Genomic DNA, 19,054 nt, shown 5'->3' on the forward strand with positions numbered 1-19,054 from the left:
GAATGGACAGTACACATAAGTCAGGGAACTTGTTTCATCAAGACATGCTGAGTAAAAACGTAACCCACGGCTAGCTTGTTGAATAGGTGTCAACGTAGCCATCAACGTGAACTTCTCAAGCTTCCCGTTCAGCACTTTCTGGGACACTGATGTGTGTGTGTGTGTGTGTGTGTGTGCTGGGAAACTGGACAGACAAGGAGTAACTATAATTGTAATGAAGAAGAACATGCTTCTTTTCCATGAAAAAAAAACCAGACTTAATGATAATCTGTGGGAAATACATAAAAAAAAAAAAAAAAAAAACTCGTGAACCAACATGGTTGCTTCTGAAGAGATGGTGAATTGGGAGCCCGGATACGGGTCTGAATGTATTTGATCATGAGGTGCCCTTGTAAGAACAGTCACAGAAAATAGTGGACATTTTTTACGTACAACTCCATCTCTCTCATTTACAACATAAATCATTTAATGTAACATTTGCAACCTTAGAAAGGCAGACATATTTAATCCAAGTCCGTTTATAAATTCCAATTCCGCATGGATTAAAAACTGCAGATAAATTAAGTCACAACAGGATCCTGTACATGCATTAAGGCTGGTGACTGCTGAGTCTCTGGGTATCTACAGACGGAGAAACCACACACAGATTACTGGGTCTGAAGAGTGTCTACATCGTTAAAAAAATCTTGCCTTTTTTTTTTTTTTTTTTTGGTGATACAGGTTTCAACAGTAACTCTGGAAAACTGTGAAAAATGTTATTTAAAAATATATATGTATATACTACTGCACAGCTTCAAAGATGTGACTCATAAATAATGGTTGGCTGCACGGATAAGTTTTATAACAATTACTGCACACCCAAGGTGATATGAACACGCAGCGACTTACACTCCATATTAGGCACTAGAAATATCCTTCAGGCTTACTACAGTCTTATGTTCGCTGTATTGTACATATATATTTTTAAATGTATGCATTTATACAAACTGTGTATATCATGGGTGGGGTGTCAGAAATGTACACGTCACATCATATATTACACGTATCATTGTTGTACACCGCATGATCGGTTTTAGTGCAGCAAGTCTCACTGCATTGTATTCCATGTGTGCCATCTGGTACACAATTTATCAGCTCTTCAAATGACCTTTCCAGTACACTCCTCTTTAGAGAGTGGGTCTGAGTTTTCCGTTTGCAATTTGAAATTTTCCAGAAATATTTGTTTTAACCAAATCTCTCTCTCCAGGCATAACTCTGCGTATGAGTCTGATCTGTGTAGCAATAACCAATGCCAAAATTCTGATCTGGAATATAGTGGGGTAACTCTCCTTCCCCAGCCAATTCTAGCATTGTGACAAAGGGAGACATCCATTCCAGTCATGGAAGGACAAGGTCAGTTAAGGTCATGTGGAACTTCTGAGGAAAGAATATGTCTTCACATAGAAAGAAACGATAATAAAAGTGACAGGTTTCAAGGGAAACATCTTTGGAAGGATAGACATCAAACTGCAAGCAGAGGTTGTCTATCTAGGGGGATGGGACCACCGGGGACTTACACTTTCTACTTTATACATTTCTGTATTGTTTGAATCTCTACAATGAGCCTGTTTCTTTTATAATCAGAAAACACAAGGAAGATGTTTCTACTTTGAACAAAACTAAACGAAAGGGGCAAGTTATGAATGACTTTCACGAGCAGCAATCAGAAGGCGGTTCCTTGCCAAAATCACCTGTATTAAAACCTAGCAAAAACTTCTGTCCCCACCCGTTCCACAGATGAAGCCAGAGATGGTGACAGGTGATAGGAAGCCAGGGGTGGTGACAAGATGCTCTGATCATCCCCCCAAATGTCCAGTTTCAAGAAGCTTGGTTGGGAAACACCAACAACAAAACACTGCTGGGACAGTTGGCCGAGACCACCAGGTGTTTAAGTGGGTGTCGTAGGTAAGCACGCCACATAGATGCTAAAACAAAGCCTTCGACTTTAACGATGGGCAAGACCAAAACAGCACCCAGGGATGCGTGACGGACCCCGAGGTCACTCCTTGATGAGAGTTTGAATACATCATCATCAGATTTCACCAAGTAAACAGAACTAAGCCTCAGTCCTTCAAAAAAAAAAAATTTAAAAGAATTTGATTCAAATTTCTAAAATAGGAATGGATTATGAAATCCATCAACAACTAGTGAAAGCACCTCAGTTGGATAAATATAAACTAGAAAACTGCTAGTATTTCCAGAATTCTTGAAGGCCAAAGCCAAATGCAAATTTAACAAGCGCTTCACTTGCTCATTTTAAATCAACAAACTAGTTTGGTCATTTGCAGTTCTGAGTCAGTGCTTAGCGTTAGGGGATTACAGCAATCTCATTGTCCGCACCTCGAGATCAGGCTGACAAAGTGTGAACGCTGCAACCAGACCAAGAGAGCATCAGACAGAACGTGCACCAACACCTGTTATGAATACCTTGTGCCACGATCACCGTGAAAACGGGATAGCCCCACATATCGCACCGCCTGTCTTTTCAGACCGTCCTGATGCAATTTTGTCAAGTGAGAGGCCTCGAGGGCATTCCTATTATTATTTTTAAGGTGTGACAAGGTAAATTTTCTTTTTTAGGAGTTTTTTTGCCTTCTCAATATTCTCATATCCACACATATTTAGCAAAGAGACTAAATCTAGGACATGACACGACACTAGAAATAAGTTTCAGACAGAAACTAAAAAAATGAAAATGTAAGGTTCAGGAAAAGAAAAGAGCCAAGGACAAGAAGTAAACACATCGGATGTACAGGATTTACTCAGGATGCTCGGGTCGTTGCTGCCCCAGACAGAATTGGGACCAGTGCGGGAACAGTGCTGCCCTGTGCCGTAAGCAGCTTGGGAATCAAAGCCGGAAAAATCAATCAAAATGCACAAAGGGCCGGCAAGGGCACCCCCCGCATGAAGAGTGAGAACATTGCACAGTAATACGATGGCAAACAGTTCTCAGCCTGATAAGCAATGGGCACTGACTCTTAGTGAAGGGACATTTTAGGCAATGTCCTAATTTGGCCAAGGAAACTTGTGAGAAAACTACTGTGGAAAGAAAACCAAAACCAAAAACCAAACCTGCTGCCGTCAAGTCGATTCCGACTCATAGCGACCCTACAGGACAGGGTAGAACTGCCTAACAGAGTTTTCAAGGAGCACCTGGTGGATTCGGACTGCCAACCTTTTGGTTAGCAGCCGTAGCTCTTAACTGCTATGCCACCAGGGTTTCCGTGGAAAGAAAAGACTTGAAAAATGTTGGCTGACAAATGCCACATGGCTCTAATGCCACTGCGTCATGGGGGCAGGAAGAAGAAACTGGCTGGGTCTGTGGTCACGTATGCAAACGATTTCAATTTTTAACTGAGCTCCAAAACACAATCATCCCTTGAGTGTTTGTTAACTTTCAGAGACACCGGTTTTTACCAACTCTTAGTGCCATTTTCACGCTAATCTGGGGGTGGGTCAGGCAAGGCTTGTGGGAATGGATCCATTTGCTTGTTATGTATTTAGTTGATAACCAAGTTGGATGGAATGGGGCGGGTATTAGAAGGAGGACAGGGTATTTGATAACATGCAACCTATTAAACTCCTGGCACAAAAATAACTGACTTATTTCCATTATTCAATTATCCATTAATACACACCAATCAAAAACATAATTGGGAAATAGTATATTAATACTGAAAGAGATCAATAGTCTAAAAGCTAGGTTCATCTTAACTGGCAGTCAAGCTTTTGGTGTGCTGTATTACACCTGGTTAACCAACTCACGAGATTTTCGTTGAATTTTCTAACAAGTCATGGTTTAGCATTGGAATAGAAAATGTGTGTGTGTGATTTTGTGTGTGTGTGTGTAACTCTTCTAACCAGAAACCTCTGATCACTTTGTCTAGTTTAAGATTATGGAAACCAGACAAAGGAAACATGTCCTGAAGAGCTGCATATCTTGAATGTACATAAACAGGCAGCTTCTTATACACCCACACATACAAACACACGTGCTCTGGGGGAAAGGCCATCGTTTGATGCTGAGGAAACATTCGCCGCAGTTGGACAAATGCTGTGGCTGGGAATTTCAGAGGTACAGTGTCCAGTAACATTGAGCTGTCCATGGAGATGAGAGCGCAATCTGGCAGGGGTGAGGTCCCTACGACAGGTGGGTGCTGTTCCGTAGCCAGTGCAGGCCCTGCTGGGAGTACTGGACCAGGTGTTCCATGCTGCTGTGCAGGGTGACAGGCCCCATCAGCAGATCCAGGTCGTTGAAGAATTCTAGAGGACAGAGAGAGGTGTTAGAGTGGCCCGTATGCTAATTACGCTACCTTGAGAGACTGACTAGAGAACAAATTCCACCCGTGGCTTCTATCTAATCAAGCATTCTCTGTCCCACTGTGTGGCTTCAGAATCAAATTGCAAAAATGAAACCCAAAGGTGGCCAACTCATCCTATATACAAATAAATCATTCTATCGGCCATTTCCAATTTAAATAGCATTTACTTAAATGAAGCCTGGTGGTGCAGTAGTTAAGAGCTACGGCTGCTAACCAAAAGGTCTTCAGTTTGAATCCATCAGCCGGTCCTTGGAAACCCTATGGGGCAGTTCTACTCTGTCCTTAGGGTCTCTATGAGTTGGAATCGACTTGATGGCAATTGGCTTTTGATGAGTCAGAATCGACTCGAGGGTACTGGGTCTGGGTACCAAATGGCAAAGAAAATCGATTTCCTCAGATGTCATTGTCCCAGTGCAGGGGAGCTTCCCACCCTGAGTGCGGAATGCGGCTCTGTCATCCGGTAAGCTGTAATCAAGTGCAGCCACGTACGGAGCCCCTGGAATGAGCCCAAGTGGGGAGGCTCCAGGTTCCTGGGGCAAATCAGAGATGGATCCTGAAACATCTCCACTGTCGTCACCTTCTAGTCTCTGGGCACTGTCTGGGTTTCCTGGTGGGCATGCTGACCTTCCAATAACCATTTATTACACACGGCAAGACACTCCTGGGTGCAGAGGGGTAGTGGGAGGGTAAGATACAAAGATCCCAGGTCAATGGCTGACGGGAACGCACTCTCGACTGCAGCAATCTGGTTGCTATGCTGTCAAGATGTATCACTGAGAAATGGTCCTTGAAAGTAAGTGTCTGGGAGAGGGCTTTCAAAGGTGCTCCTAGGAAATGTCAAACAAAGTCCTGCTGGGAAGGGAGGGGAAGAGTCAGGAATACTCCAAGTTCCAGGTGCCATGGCAGGAATCCAGGAACAGAACAGGAGAAGCGGAGCAGGCCTGGGGAGAGCAATGCTGAATTTGCCCTCGACATGTGACACTGAGACCTTGGGCAGCGGGCAGCTGACAGCTGGCAGTGCAGCCTGGAGCCAGACCTGCTCAGTGTCTCCCAAGCTGGCCGCGTACATTTTAATACATTTGTCCCTTCTGTTTCATCTACGTGGGACACCACTCTACTTATTTTAGCCGTTCAATTGCTATTTACTCTTCAAAGCCTTGTGTAATGCCAGCTTATCTGGCAGACCCCGCCTAGTGGCCTCGGTCCCCTGGCATCTGACTTCCCTGGAATTCCTGTTAGACTCAGAGTGTGCGCAAGCTCTCTGTTGCATATTATGTACTATCTGTTGCTATTAACAACCCGTGTACTCAGGGTTCGTCTGCCTATTGGTGCCGTAATTCCTTATCTCACTGTAGGCTCCCTAATACCCTCAGAGGTTTCTGCTGTGATGGGGATGTAATTTGCTTTTAATAGTCAGAAAGTAAATGCACTTATTGCTGGAGGGAAAATAGTAAATTGGTATAATGCTTCCGGAGAAAACAATATGTATCAAAAGTCTTAAAAGAATCTGCACCCTTTGACCCCAAAATTCTACCTCTACAACACCCTTCTAAGAAAATAGTCAGAAATGTGAATAGTGGTTTATAAAGGATAATTACTGCAATGTTATCTGTAGAAGAAAATTGGAAGTAACTTAAATGTCCAAAAACAGGGGAATGGTTTGAGAACTCAGGATATTTTATGGTGATAGAATAATTACACGACCACTTATGATAATATTATAGAGGGCTACAATGGAATAACATCGTAGACGCTGTCTGTGAACTAGTTAGTGACATGAGAAAATGCCTGAGATCACGTTGAATGAAAAAAGCCGGGATAGAAAACTCTATCTGCAGTGTGATCTTAATTTGGTAAAACTAATGTATTCAGACAAGAAAGACCAGAAGAAGCTTCTGTAGACTGTTCACAGTGGTTATTTCTTGGTGATGAGGTTACTGATGATTTAAAATCTTTGTCTTTATATTTTTCTGTACTTGACAAATTTACCACAATAAGCATGCATTACCTTTATAATCAGTAAAAACAAACATTATTTAAAAAGAAATATAGCTTACTGCTGCAGGTAAAGCTCTCTTTCCAGGTGTAAGCAGCTCACACTTAGACTCATTTACTTATTCATTTGATGTTTCAGAGTACCAGCTATGTCTAGGCACCACGTCAGGTCGTAGGAATACAACAATAAATAAAATATAACCCCTACCTTTAAGGAGCGCACTGTTTAGAGGGAAAATATATAGGTGTATATCTGTATCTATTTAGTTTTATCTATAAAAAGCCCATTGCTGTCAAGTCAATTCTGACTCATGGTGACCCCATCTGTGTCAGAGTAGAACTGCACTCCCCAGGGTTTTCGGTGGCTGCAATCTTAACCGAAGTAAATCACCGGGTCTTTTACTCATGATGTGGCTGGGTGGAGCCCTGGTGGCGCACTGATTAAGAGCTCGGCTGCTAACCAAAAGATCGGCAGTTCGAATCTTCCAGCTCTCCTTGGAAACCCTATGGGGCAGTTCTATTCTGCCCTGTAGGGTGGCTATGAATCGGAATCAACATGATGGCAACAGGTTTGGTTTTTTCAGTGGGTGGCTGGGTGGATTCGAAGTGTCAACCTTTCGGTTAGTACCCGAGCACAGGCTGTTTGCAGCACCCAGGGACCTATGTCTATATCATCTTTACCTATACGGATCTCACATAGAGCGCCACAGTAAGGATAAAAGTAAGTAAAGCCACAGGAGGTCCCGAGTGAGAGAGAGGCCAGGGAAGCTTCACACAGGAGGTGACCACTACTGCTACTCTTCTCAGACACAACGATGGCCAGCGGCCAGGCTTTCTCCCAGAGCCGTGTCTCGCCATGCTCGCCGCTCCCCGGTGGCACACACACCTCTGTTCTCCTTGGCCAGGTTGTCGGCCATCTCCCAGTAGTCGTAACTGTGGAGGATGCTGTTGGTGATGCTGACGTGATTGGCTGCCATCTGATGGATGCGCTGGGGTATGCTGACGATGGGTGACGGGGACAGGGCGCTGCTGGTGGAGAGGCTCCCCTGGGATCCCACGGAGCTGGTGGGAGAGGGGTTGGGAGATATGGGGGATGGGGTCCCAGTGCTCCTGGAAGGGGGGAGCGCAGAAAAACAAGAGTAGAGAGGTTGGCACCAGGCAAAGTGGGCAGCCCCTCGGCACGGAAGCAAAGCATCGCGTCGCCCAGCGTCATGCAGGGTCCCACTTACTGCGTTGACCTTGGAGAAGGGAACTTACTTTCCACTGGCCCCCCACGGAGATGGGGCCTGGGCAGCTTTGGAAGAGTTCTGCAGGAAAGGAAAACATCGCCCATGAGTGCCATCTGCTCAAGGCCCAAGGACCGACAATAACACGCTCTCAGGTGACTTGCAGACATTGCAAATAAGATGCGGGTCCGCAGGAACTGGGTCAGGGAAGTTACAGTTATTGGGCTGTCTGCTCTCTCCCCCACAGCAGGCTAAACTGAAGGGCTCGCCCCACACCCTTGGTTTTTATATACTAAAATAAATCGTAGTCCCCATCTGGTCTAATTTTTCGATCTTAAACTAGGCTGATTCTTCTGAAAGGAAAAAGGAACGGGAACCCTCTCTCTGCCGGCCTTATATATTTACTGTAGGACATATTCGCAGAAGTCTTTGACACACATTTCATGCCTGGGAATACCAAGTTCTATTGTTTTAACTTACGAAGTTTAAACATATTTTTCTTATAGGAAGTTGCTCTTGAATATTTTGGAAAAAAAAAAAGATTTAAACACATTGCCTTAACAGAATATTCAAACATTCTTAATCTGGCTGAGGAGGTTATGTTGTGTGAGCCAGATGTTTCCACCAGGTGTTTAAAAGTTTTGCGTTTCCCAAGGTTGCTGGAGAGCCTCTCTGACAGCCCAATAATGCTTTTTTAGACAGAAGTCTAAAGGATTGTTATAGAAACAAACAAACAAAACAGGGACAAAAACCAGTCTTTGTGATGCAGATGCGAACGTTCCCTTCCAGAGACAAAAAGCAGCCTCAGCTTGCTTCCCCAGGACCAAGTCTTTCTTTTGATTAACAAGCACTTTATGAGGTGGCAACTGATTTCTTCTGTTTTTAATGGGAGTGTTATGCAAAATGGTAAGAAACAGCTGGCCCTGTCAGGACTCAGGCGGTCCAGCCACTTCAGTGTGTAAATACAAGGAAAGAGTTGCAAACTGTGCCAACTTTTACTGAGGTCAGGGGATGGAATGATTCCAGAAACCCTTCCTAATGGGTGAGCTGTTCTTCCCTTTCCTGGCTGCAGGCTACTGACCCTCTCCTCCATCTGGAACCACCCCACTGATCAGCCTGCTGCCACAGCTTCGTGAACTGGCTCTACAAATGTGACCTCTATTGTGGGTGCCTGTGTACAAGAAGAGCACTAAGAAGGGGCAGGGAGAGGGGAGTTGGGGTTCTGGAAACAGTCCAGAAAAGGGTGATGAAGGGAGAGAGAAGTCTTCAGGCCTCTTCCCCTACCAGTAAGCTCCGTGACTATAAAGAGACATAGGCACAATGAAGTTCCTGCTTCAGAGAAAACTCTGTACTGCTAAAACCCATGGTCGGTAACTAAACTGTTGTTGGTACCTGCAGGTTTCAGAGTCTCTGAGCTTTCAGCACCGTTTAAACAGGCTTTACTTTAGGGTTAATCATTGTTGTTGAGTCAGTACAAACTCATAGGGACCCTATAGCGCAGGGGTTAAGAGCTACGGCTGCTAACCAAAAGGTTGGCAGTTCAAATCCACCAGCCACTCCTTGGAAACCCTGTGGGGCAGTTCCACTCTGTTCTATAGGGTTGCCATGAGTCGGAATCGACCCAATGGTAACGGTTTTTTTTTTTTTTTTTTGGCTTAGGGGTAACAGATCACAACTCCTGGAGGAGACATTCTTGTTAGCTAGGCTGTGTCCTCTCCCTGCTCTGTGCATACTCATGGACTGACGGCATACGTGCTTCAAGAAATTCTCGATCCCTTAAAAGTTCTGTTGTGAATTTCAAATTCTCATGGAATCCAGACCTTCTGGAACCATGGAGGCTGGATGAACCACCGATACTACTGCCTTGAGATAATCTTTAAACCTTAAGTCAAAAATATCCCAGTCTTCTTTGAACCAAACAATAGTTGAGCTTATTTGGTAAAGAATGTCTGCCTTGAGCATTGTATTCTTTGAAGGAACTGTCTACATGGTTTAAAATCGACAGCATCAACTCAAAAGGTTAGACAGAAAGCTTGGGGCCAGTGAGTTTAGGTTAACGAGGGAGGAACAATTTGGAAAAGGAGGGTGAGAATGGCTGCATGACTTGAAGAATGTAATTAGTGTCACTGAATCGTACATGCAGAAATTGTTGAATTGGTTATGGTTTACTGTGTATATTTTCAACAACAAAATTTAAAAAACAGATGGGAGGTGAAAAAAGAAACTTCTATTGTAATTCCTTGTGGCTTAAAGAATTCAACTGTCTTCTCTATTCAAGCATTTTTTTCTTGACTCTAATAACTCTCCTTAGTATTAGCTCTTGTTGTTGTTAGGTGCTCTCGAGTCGGTTCCGGATCATAGCGACCCTATGCACAACAGAACGAAACACTGCCAGGTCCTGAGCCATCCTTACAATCGTTGTTATGCTTGAGCGCGCTGTTGCAGCCACTGTGTCAATACACCTCGTTGAGGGTCTTCCTCTTTTCCGCTGACCCTGTACTGTGCCAAGCATGATGTCCTTCTCTAGGGACTGATCCCTCCTGACAACATGTCCAAAGTATGTAAGACGCAGTCTCGCCATCCTTGCCTCTAAGGAGCATTCTGGCTGTATTTCTTCTAAGACAGATTTGTTCGTTCTTTTGGCAGTCCATGGTATATTCAATATTCGTAAATTCTTCTTCGGTCTTTCTTATTCATTGTCCAGCTTTCACACGCATATGATGCGACTGAAAATTCCGTGGCTTGGGTCAGGCGCACCTTAGTCTTCAGGGTGACATCTTTTCTCTTCGACACTTTGAAGAGGTCCTTTGCAGCAGATTTACCCAATGCAATGCGTCTTTTGATTTCTTGACTGCTGCTTCCATGGCTGTTGATTGTGGATCCAAGTAAAATGAAATCCTTGACAACGTCAATCTTTTCTTCGTTTATCATGATGTTGCTCATTGGTCCAGTTGTAAGGATTTTTTGTTTTCTTTATGTTGAGGTGCAATCCATACTGAAGGCTGTGGTCTTTGATCTTCATTAGTAAGTGCTTCAAGTCCTCTTCATTTTCAACAAGCAAGGTTGTGTCACCTGCATAATGCAGGTTCTTAATGAGTCTTCCTCCAATCCTGATGCCCCATTCTTCGTCACATAGTCCAGCTTCTCAGATTATTTGCTCAGCATACAGATTGAATAGGTATGGTGAAAGAATACAACCCTGATACACACCTTTCCTGACTTTAAACCGATCAGTATCCCCTTGTTCTGTCTGAAAAAAATGCCTCTTGATTTACGTAAAGGTTCCTCATGAGCACAATTAAGTGTTCTGGAATTCCCATTCTTCACAGTGTTATTCATAGTTTGTTATGATCCACACAGTCAAATGCCTTTGCGTAGTCAATAAAACATAGGTAAATATCCTTCTCGTATTCTCTGCTTTCAGCCAGGATCCATCTGACATCAGCAATGACATCCCTGATTCCACGTCCTCTTCTGAAACCGGCCTGAATTTCTGGCAGCTCCCTGTCAATACACTGCTGCAGCAGTTTTTGAATGATCTTCAGGAAAATTTTGCTTGCCTGTGATATTAATGGTATTGTTCTATAATTTCCACATTCAGTTGGATCCCCTTTCTTGGGAATAGGCATAAATATGGATCTCTTCCAGTCAGTTGGCCAGGAAGCTGTCTTCCATATTTCTTAGATTCTGAATTTCTGAAAATGTTGGATCTTGACCATAAGGGCTCAAAGTGCAGAGAAAGACTCAGTGCCAGTTCTTGTCATTAAGACACACAATGGCTGTGATGGTGAATTTTATATGTCAACTTGGCTAGGCTATGGGGCACAGCTGTTTGGTCAAAGACAAGTTACCATGAAGGTATTTATTTTGGTGATGTGATTAACATTTAAAATTATTTGACTCAGGGTAAAGGAGATTACCATCCATAATATCAGAAGCCTTGGTGGTACAGTGGTTAAGAGTTCACGCTGATAACCAAAAGGTTGGCAGTTCGAATCTACCAGCCACTCCTTGGAAACCCTATGGGGCAGTTCTACTCTGTCCTACAGGGTTGTTATGAGTTGGAATTAACTCAATGGCAATGTGTTTTATTATTATTTTTTAAATACAGGTGGCCCTGATCCCATCAGTTGAAGCAAAGCCTAAGGTTTCCAAGAGAAGAAGGATTCTGCCCAAGACTGTAACACAGATATCTTTCCGGAGTCTCCAGCCTGCCTGGCCTATAGATTTTGGACTTGCTGGCTCCCACAACTGCATGAACCAATTCCTTTAAGTCTCCTTCTCTCTAATCTGTATGTGTGTACGTCTTGTTGGCTCTTCTTCTCTGGAGAACCCTCGCTTGCACAATGACCGATGGGCCATGAAAATTATCCTTGGCTTGGCACCTGGTTACTCTACATGTGTGACTAGGAGGCAGAATGCTGGACAAACCCAAGGGACTCCCAACAGTTTGGTCATCAGGGGTCACCTCCAAGAAGTGGAGGTTGAGGATTAAAGGAATTAAAATGATGAGTGTCTATCTGACAAAGGGCTGGTGGAGGTAGAGATGCTAAAATTGTATCGCTTCTATAGATAAATAGCAAAGAGGCCCAGAATTCTTATTTCATGTCCACTTCACGACAGTACATCAGAGAAGGTTTTCTTTTTTAAATTTTCTTGGTGGCATAAATGCCTAACTGCTTGACCACTAGCTGGAAGTGCCTCAGAAGACAGGCCTGGTGATCTGGTTCTGAAAGGTCACAGCCTTTGAAACCTTATGGAGCAGTTCTACTCTGCATACCTGGGGTCGCCAGGAGTCGGGGTTGACTTGGCAACTAACTACAACAACAACAACAATTAAACATTAAGTTTGCTACTAAAAAAAGAGCTCCAAGTAGCTACTTCTAAGAGGAAGAAACTTTAAGTAAACATGAAGACTTTATGTTAGCTGGAAGATGACCTTCCTAAGACACCGGAATGAGTAACTGGATCTCTGGTCTCTTGATGCCTTAAAAGCATTTGGACGACAAGGTAGCAGGACAAATCAGGTGGGCTCCCTGCTCCCCAAAGTACACAGAAACCCAGAAAAACCCCAAACTGTTGCCGTCAAGTCGATTTTAATTCTGACCCTATAGACAGGGTAGAACTGCCCCATAGTGTTTCCAAGGAGCTGCTGGTGAATTTGAATTGCCGACCGTTTGGTTAGCAGCCGTAGCTCTTAACCATTACGCCACCAGGGGTGCCATAAATGGGGTTAGTCCCAGAGGAGTCCTGGATTAGCCCCCAAACATTAGATTCTACCAGACTCCTCAAGAATGTCCTTGGCAGAGAGACGTCTGAGTACCAGGAACAATGCTACCCATTAGCCAGACAGTACCTTGAAATAGTCGATAAGTGCTTTTGAATACTTTACAGCGTGGTCCCTTTTGAGCCGAAACATCCGCCAGTACAAGAGAGCCAGGCATCGGTAACTGCAGCAGAAAAGAGAAAGGGCCGTGAGGACCATGAGTGGATCCCTCACAAACGAGGCTTTAAAAAAATCTTGTGGTTTCAAGGCATTCATATTTATACCATGATTAATATAACACACACATACACACGCACACAAATCTTCCTCTATGAATGTCTTTTTGTGTGTATCTGACCTTCCCTTTGTTCCAAAATACATAATTCAAAATCCCAAGGAGTTACTCTGCAAAGAAATTCACGCTAAGTCATTTTCTAGTACTAACTTTATAGCTGCTTCGTTGGGCAGTGGGGCTGGCCATTTTCTTCTCCGGCCATTAGAGGGCAGTGTCTCTCCATGACAGAAGTGAGGCCGCACCACACAGGGTGCTGGCTGCCTGCACAGGTGAGCCGCAGAGCAGCGCCAGCTTCCTCTACCTACCCTCTGACACCTGGGCGTCCCGCTGGGCAGGGTCAGCATTGCTGAAAGAAGGGCCTGTGCATCTGTTTTCGTTCCCTTCACTGTTTAATTACTTCACTGGTCTATAATCAGTGGGAATAAAGTAGCATATATGACCGTGCTTTATGAACAATAAAAATCGATGGTGAGAATGGTGACTTTATGATTTTATATAACATGTATTTATTATTCACACGTTACATGTGATATATTATCACATATTTACTAATCCCAATAGAAAACTTAAAAAAAGCTGGAAAAGAACACAGAAAGCGTTTCCTGAGACTCACTCCCTCTTCCCTTGGTGTTTTTCACTCATAATTATTTGCTAACTCAGGTCTGCTGCTGACAGGCTACAATACCACCGTAAACACGACACAAACAACGAAAACACAATTTAACTGTCTGTTCTTAGCATGCCAAACTCCAGGTGATGCAATGCTCCACTGAGACCCTCTCTTTGATGTCTAGTGCTCAGTTTTTTTTTTTTTTTTGGAGACCCGATTCTCTGATTTGCAGACCAGGTTCTAGAGCAGAAATGTGGCAATGAGCCTTCGGAGGAAAGGAGCCTTTGGTAGTGAATGTGAACATAAAATCTTGAATCTCCTTCTCAAGAAGAACCAACACAGAACGTTCCCTCTTTGTGATTTTGGCGAGGGGGGTGAGGTGCCCCGAAGAGATACGACGGGGCAAATTATTATTACAACCACATCATCATTACTGTAATCATCATCAATATAAAAAAATCTATTACACATCGGTTCACATTCGGAAAATAAATTATTTTATTATCAAAGTATAACGGATTGATCCTCGGTTTAATGTGTGGAGAACTTAAGTGCGTCACTGTGATTCAGTTGGGCTAATCTCGCATTTCACGCAATAGATGATTTATTTTGATTGCACCTAAAATGTTAAACATGAGAGAAATTACATTTGGCATAATTAGTATTCAAATTACTAAAACAGACTTACCTGATTTTAAAACACACAGACACACACACACACACACACACACACGAAGAAAACATATCCTCGGGTAACGGACCCATCCACGTTCATTTGCTGGGAATTCCCAGCGTGCACCATCCAGCAGCAAGGAACAGCCTGGGCCCCCCTTGCCGGAGAACTGCGTTCGGCTTTGTACGTTAGAAGACACGGGGAAACGTGACACATTTCAGCACCTGCTTTGCCGGTGAAGACACACGGTGGCAGGGATATTTCTTCCAGCTGCTGTCACACACTCACCATAATGCAGCCAGTTGTTTGTCTTCTGGTGTGGCATTGGGGCCTGAGTGGGTTTTTAGTCTCATGGCGTACCTACAGAACACAACAAAAACAACAAAACAAAAATGAGAAAGGAAAACAAAGGAAATATAAAAAAAAAGTGACCTTATTAACAACAAGCATTTTCTATGATGACACCTCTTTCTGCTCGACACTCCGTTGTTAATAGTGCTTGCTGATAGTTCTCTCCTAAAAAGCTAGCTGAAGCTGCCCCATTTTCCCCAGCTTCACATTATTGTGATGTCTAGACTAACATGACTTTAATGACCATCTAGCTACTTTCTGCTTTTAACAACACCAGTTCAAACGCTACAGACAGCCTGGAGTGCTACCAGTTCACGAATTATCCATGTGTATGGTAACATATCCATTTTTACAAGTTCTGATTTACGGCTGAGCGGCAGACAAGTGGGAGGCAAAGTTCAATCCTTGCAGGGCCACCTCCAGGAGCATTTTTCATCTCTCGCACGCTGATGAATGCTTGGCTTCACCCCTTTTTCTTTGTTACGGAACTCTCACTTTGACAGCAGCATGAGTGTCCTGGATACGTTTTTAATCTATAGTTGCTTCTATAGACATGTGTTATGAGAAACTAGAGGCTTTTATGACTACACTTCATTCCATTTATTCTTCTGAACCAGGGAGGCTGTGGCCATTCTTTTGGCTCAGTAACATACCAAGTTACACACAGACTTTTTGAAAGAGCTGAGGTGGTATGTGTAACGGCCAGAGTCGTGGGTTCAAACCCACTCACGAGTTGTGAGATCTTAGACACAAATATTGACATCTTTAAGCCTCCATTTCCTTGTTGATAAAATGAGTCTAATCCTGCTGGTTACACAGCACTGCTGTAAGGGGGAACAAGACAGTGTTTGTAAAGCTCTTGGCACAGCAGGCTAGCTCACTGCAGACCACCCAAGAAACAAGGTGTCATTGTGACATTATCTCCATAGCCGCAGACCTGTAGTGCTCGGAGTGCATCCCTCTGGATAGTTTTTATAGTGGTTACTCTGAGTGCTGCAATATACATACGCAACTCACCACAATTTACTGGTGTCAACGTTTCATCACTTGGAGCAAAATGCAGAAACCTTACTTCCATTTAGGTCCCCACTATTAAATACATGTTGTTTTGAGCACCAGCAAAAACAAAAAAAAACAAAACACCCGCTGCTGCTGAGTGGATTCCGATTCATAGCGACCCTATAGGACAGAGTAGAACTGCCCCACCGGGTTTCCAAGGAGCGGCCGGTGGATTCAAACTGCCTTCGCTTTGGTTAGCAGCCAAGCTCTTAACCACTGTGCCACCAGGGCTCCATCAGATGGTGGTATAATTTTTGTTTTAACCATCAAGTATGATCTACAGAACTCAGGATGAGGGTAGTTTATTCTGTATACATCCATATCTCTGTTCTTCCTGGTGTTCTTCCTTCCTGATGCTCTGAGGGGTCTTCTTTTGCCATTTCCTTTCTGTTTGAAGAGTTTCCTGTAGACAGTCTTTAATGGTAGGTCTACCAGCAACACATTCTTTTAGTTTTTATTTGTCTGAGAATATTTTCATCTCCCCTTCATTCCTGAAGGATAGTTTGGCTCAATATAGAATTCAAGGTTGACAGCTCTTTTCTTTCAGCATTTGAAAAATGTGTGCCACTTCCTTCTGGCCTCTGTGGTTCCAGATGAGAAATCCACTGTCATCTGAATTGGTGCCCCTGTAGCTAATGTGTTGTTTCTCTCTGGCTGCTTTCAAGATTCTTTTTGTCTTTAGTGTTCAGAAATTTACTTACGATATGTCTTGGCGTTGATTTCATTGGGTTCATCTTATGTGGGCTTTTCTTAGCTTCTAGAATCTACAGGCTTACATCTTTGGCCGTATTTTGGAAGCTTCAGCTTTTATTTCGCTTTCTCCTCTGTGTCTGTGACTCTTGATGACATAAATGTTGGCTCTTTAGTTATTGTCTTTGAGGCTCTGTTCATGTTTTTCCCCCAGTCTGTTTTCTCTTTCTTGCTCAGATTAAGTTCTATATTCTGCTCTCAAGTTCATTGGTTCTATCCTCTAAAAGATTAAAAAAAACATTTCTGCTATATTTTTTAAGTTCTATAATTTCCAAAAGCAAACCAAACCCAATGCCACCAAATCAATTCTGACTCATCGTGGCCCTGTAGGACAGAGTAAAACTACCCCATAGGATTTTCAAGGCTGTAACCCTTACAGAAGCAGACTGCCATATCTTTCTCCCTCGGAGTGGCAGGTGGGTTTGAATCGCTGATCTTTTGGTTAGCAGCTGAGCACTTAACCACTGTGCCACCAGGGCTCCTTCTGTAACTTTGAGTTGGTTCTTTTTAAAAACTTTTAACTGCTGAGATTAAAAAAAATGTTTTATTTGTTCTGAGAGAATCTGAAATTCTTTGTTGAAGCATTTTTATGATGGCTGCTTTAAAATTCTTGTCAGGTAATTCCTGTGATGGTTAAGATTGTGTGTCAACTTGACTAGGCCATGATTCTCAGTGTTTCGGCAGTAGTATAATGTTGTGATCACTTTCCTGTTAAAATCTGATATGTAATCACCCCCATGATGGAATCTGCTGCGTGGTACCGGCAGGGGTGGGGCCTGTGGCAGCTCACCACCCCCTCAGCCTTCATCTCTGCATCTTCCGCTGTCTACTTCCTTTTTCCTGCTTGCCTTGCCAAGGTTGTTGGCTTGTTCTAGATCCAGTAGCTGTCTCTTGTCTGACCTCTGGTTCTTGGGACTTGAGCTAGCAGCTTACCTGTCCATCTTGGGATTTGCTCATCTTCACAGCCTGTGAGCAAGAGTCCTGCTCCCCGACCTGCCTGTCTTGGGTTCACCAGCCCCTGCAGCTACATGAATCAGGAGAAACCTTGTGGTCTTGCCTGCCGACCCTGGGGATTCCTCAACCGTCACAACCTGTGAGCGGGAGCCCTGCTCTCCAACCTGCGCATCTTGGGTTCATCAGGTTCTGCGGCTCCGTGAATTGGGAGAGGACTCTATCCTGATCCAAGGACTTCAGACGATGTTCCAACTCCTACAATCGCATGAGCTGTTTCCTTAATATAAATCTCTATATATTTATATGCGTTACTGGTTTTGCTTCCCTAGAGAACCCAGCCTAAGGCAATTCCAACATCTGATTCATCTTGGTATTGCTGTCAGCTGATTGTCTTTTTTGTTTAGGTTGTGATTTTCCTGATTCTTGGTGCGACCAAACCAAAACACCAAACCCGTTACCGTCAAGTGGATTCCAACTCATAGCAACCCTACAGGACAGAGGAGAACTTCCCCATGGGGTTTTCAAGGAGCACCTGGTAGATTCAAACAACCAACCTTTCAGTTAGCAGCCAAGCTCGTAAACACTACAACACCAGGGCTCCCTTGTATGACCAGTGATTTTACATTGCATCTCCGACATTTTATCTGTTACATGAAGAGATGTTGGGTCCTATTTAAACCTTTTCTTTTCTTCAGGCAGTTACCCTATATAGATTTAGTATGCAGATCCTGGTGGGGAAGGGAGACTCAGGCCCAGCAGACAACAAATAGATTTAAGTGACAAAGTGTTGTTTTCTAAATTAAGTAAGAAAAACTTTTGTCTCAATTTTCTGGGTAGTTAAAGGGATCTATTGAGTCTAAATTATCTGGAAGATGGAGTGAGTTCCCCATCCATGAAAGGCTACCTGTGAGTCCCCCACTCATGCAGGGCTACCTGTGAGTCCTCCACTCATGCAAGGTTACCTGTGAGTCTTCCACTCACACAAGGTTACCTGTGAGTTCCCACCCACACAAGGTTACCTGTGAGTTTCCCACCCATGCAAGGTTACCTGTGAGTTCACCACCCACAAGGTTACCTGTGAATTTCCTACCCATGCAAGGTTACCTGTGAGTTCCCCACCCACGCAAGGTTACCTGTGAGTTCCCCACCCACGCAAGGTTACCTGTGAGTTCCCCACCCACTCAGGGTTTCCTGCATCAGTGGGCCAACCAGAGTCATAGCTCTGGTGCAGAGCAAGAGTAAGCACCCCCGCACCTCACTTGTATTTAGCTGATACAACACTTTTTTTGTTGTTAGGGGTTTTTCGTTTGTTTGCTTTTTTTGAATGCCTTTAAGCCAGCCATGTGTGTGCCAGTTCACCACATATCTCCTGAATAATTTACTGATAGAAGTAAGATTTAGATTATACCAGCTTGAACCACAGTGAAAAAGCAACTCAGAGGTGGAATGAGTTAAACATGAGTAGGCAAGTGTTGGCATCCTGAAGCAGTCAGGGTTATAGCAGTTGCCCTGTC

The 19,054-nt window shown here is 43.7% G+C and overlaps 1 protein-coding gene across 7 annotated transcripts in view; it reads right to left on the reverse strand.

Annotated features, from left to right (window-relative positions):
- Nucleotides 1-443: 443 nt before the first annotated feature.
- AFF3 (ALF transcription elongation factor 3) overlaps nucleotides 444-19,054 on the reverse strand; it is a 667,929-nt gene continuing 649,318 nt past the window's right edge. For 6 of the 7 annotated variants that reach the window (XM_023552564.2, XM_064268477.1, XM_064268478.1 and 3 more), the window contains 5 exons: nucleotides 14,715-14,786; nucleotides 12,939-13,032; nucleotides 7,614-7,663; nucleotides 7,243-7,466; nucleotides 444-4,302 (listed from right to left, as the gene is read on the reverse strand). In XM_023552564.2, coding sequence (XP_023408332.1) covers nucleotides 4,181-4,302; nucleotides 7,243-7,466; nucleotides 7,614-7,663; nucleotides 12,939-13,032; nucleotides 14,715-14,786 — 562 coding nt within the window. In that variant the 3' untranslated portion in view covers nucleotides 444-4,180. The remainder of the gene's footprint in view (nucleotides 4,303-7,242; nucleotides 7,467-7,613; nucleotides 7,664-12,938; nucleotides 13,033-14,714; nucleotides 14,787-19,054) is intronic. The other variant, XM_064268475.1, reaches the window with a different exon arrangement.

Source organism: Loxodonta africana, chromosome 15 (assembly GCF_030014295.1).
Source record: "Loxodonta africana isolate mLoxAfr1 chromosome 15, mLoxAfr1.hap2, whole genome shotgun sequence".
NCBI lineage: Eukaryota > Metazoa > Chordata > Mammalia > Proboscidea > Elephantidae > Loxodonta > Loxodonta africana.